This window comes from Eurypyga helias, unplaced genomic scaffold (assembly GCF_000690775.1).
Source record: "Eurypyga helias isolate BGI_N326 unplaced genomic scaffold, ASM69077v1 scaffold27087, whole genome shotgun sequence".
In the NCBI taxonomy this organism is placed as follows: Eukaryota; Metazoa; Chordata; class Aves; order Eurypygiformes; family Eurypygidae; genus Eurypyga; species Eurypyga helias.
This window is the reverse complement of record NW_010261483.1, coordinates 2,393-3,390: the sequence shown is the minus strand read 5'-3', so window position 1 is coordinate 3,390 and position 998 is coordinate 2,393. Positions and strand designations below refer to the sequence as shown.

The window sequence follows — 998 nt, the reverse complement described above, 5'->3', positions numbered from 1 at the left end:
CTCCTCGCCGTGTGTCCTCGTGGCTGCTGGAAACGCTGCTGGAAACGCTGCCAAGCTCGGCCCCGGCGCGGGCGGTTCGGGCAAGCAGCCTGGGTCTTGTGCCACTGCCATCACCTAACGAGGGCACGCAATTATGAATGCTAATGGGTTGTTTAGTTAAGGCAGTGCCCCCTCTAGCGGGATCCAGAGCTTTGATTTAAACCCTGCACAAAGCTCCTGTGCAAATATTTATCTGTTGGAGTTTTCTTTAATCTCTAAACCCTGTTGTCCCTCCTGACCCACTCCCCTTCCTACACGTGGCGCGGAGCTTGCCCTGTTTAAAAACCCGGCTCCCAGTAACCCCAAAATAGACTCGGCCCTCGCACTCCCACCCCGCGTGCCCGGTTTTCCCTGGTAGCCTGCGGGTACCCGTGGGTGAGTCCCCGCCACGGGCTGTTGGGGCCGGGGTGTCCCTGGCAGCGAGGGGAATGGGTGCTGGTGTCGTGTCCTGATGCAGTCGGTTTCTTCCATGATTCCAGAGGTGGCGTGTCCGGAGCCTGCATGAATCCAGCCAGAGCCTTTGGGCCGGCTGTGGTAGCAAACTACTGGGACTACCACTGGGTCTACTGGGTAGGGCCCATGATCGCTGCCCTCCTTGTCGGCGGCCTAGTGAGGTAGGTGATGCCCGCAGCGGGAAGGAGAGCGGAGCTGTGCGGGCTGACCCCGCTTTCCCACCCCGCCACCTCCTCAGGGGCTCTGCCTGCGCACTGCCCGGGCTGCTTCCCCGGGTCAAGGCTGGAAGCAGCCGCCTTTCTGGGGAGATATCCAAGGGTTGGAGACTCCTTTCCCTTCTCTTCCCCACGAGAACAGAGCGACAGCAAAGATCCAGCCTGTCTCCAAATCCACACGTTTGCCTGCTCCATCCATGTCCCTTGTGGGGCGAGTCCCGGCTGTCGCTCTCGCTGGGTTTCTGTTGCACATTCACAGTGGGAAAAACACAAATCCTGAGTTTCTCTCTC

General features: G+C 59.9%; 1 protein-coding gene across 1 annotated transcript in view; it reads left to right on the top strand.

The window, feature by feature from the left end:
* The window catches only part of AQP8 (aquaporin 8), a gene marked incomplete at both ends in the record, with an annotated part of 5,444 nt that extends 4,787 nt beyond the window's left edge, over window positions 1-657 (top strand). Inside the window, 1 exon segment of the mRNA XM_010155396.1 lies at window positions 521-657. Coding sequence (XP_010153698.1) covers window positions 521-657 — 137 coding nt within the window.
* Window positions 658-998: the final 341 nt, after the last annotated feature.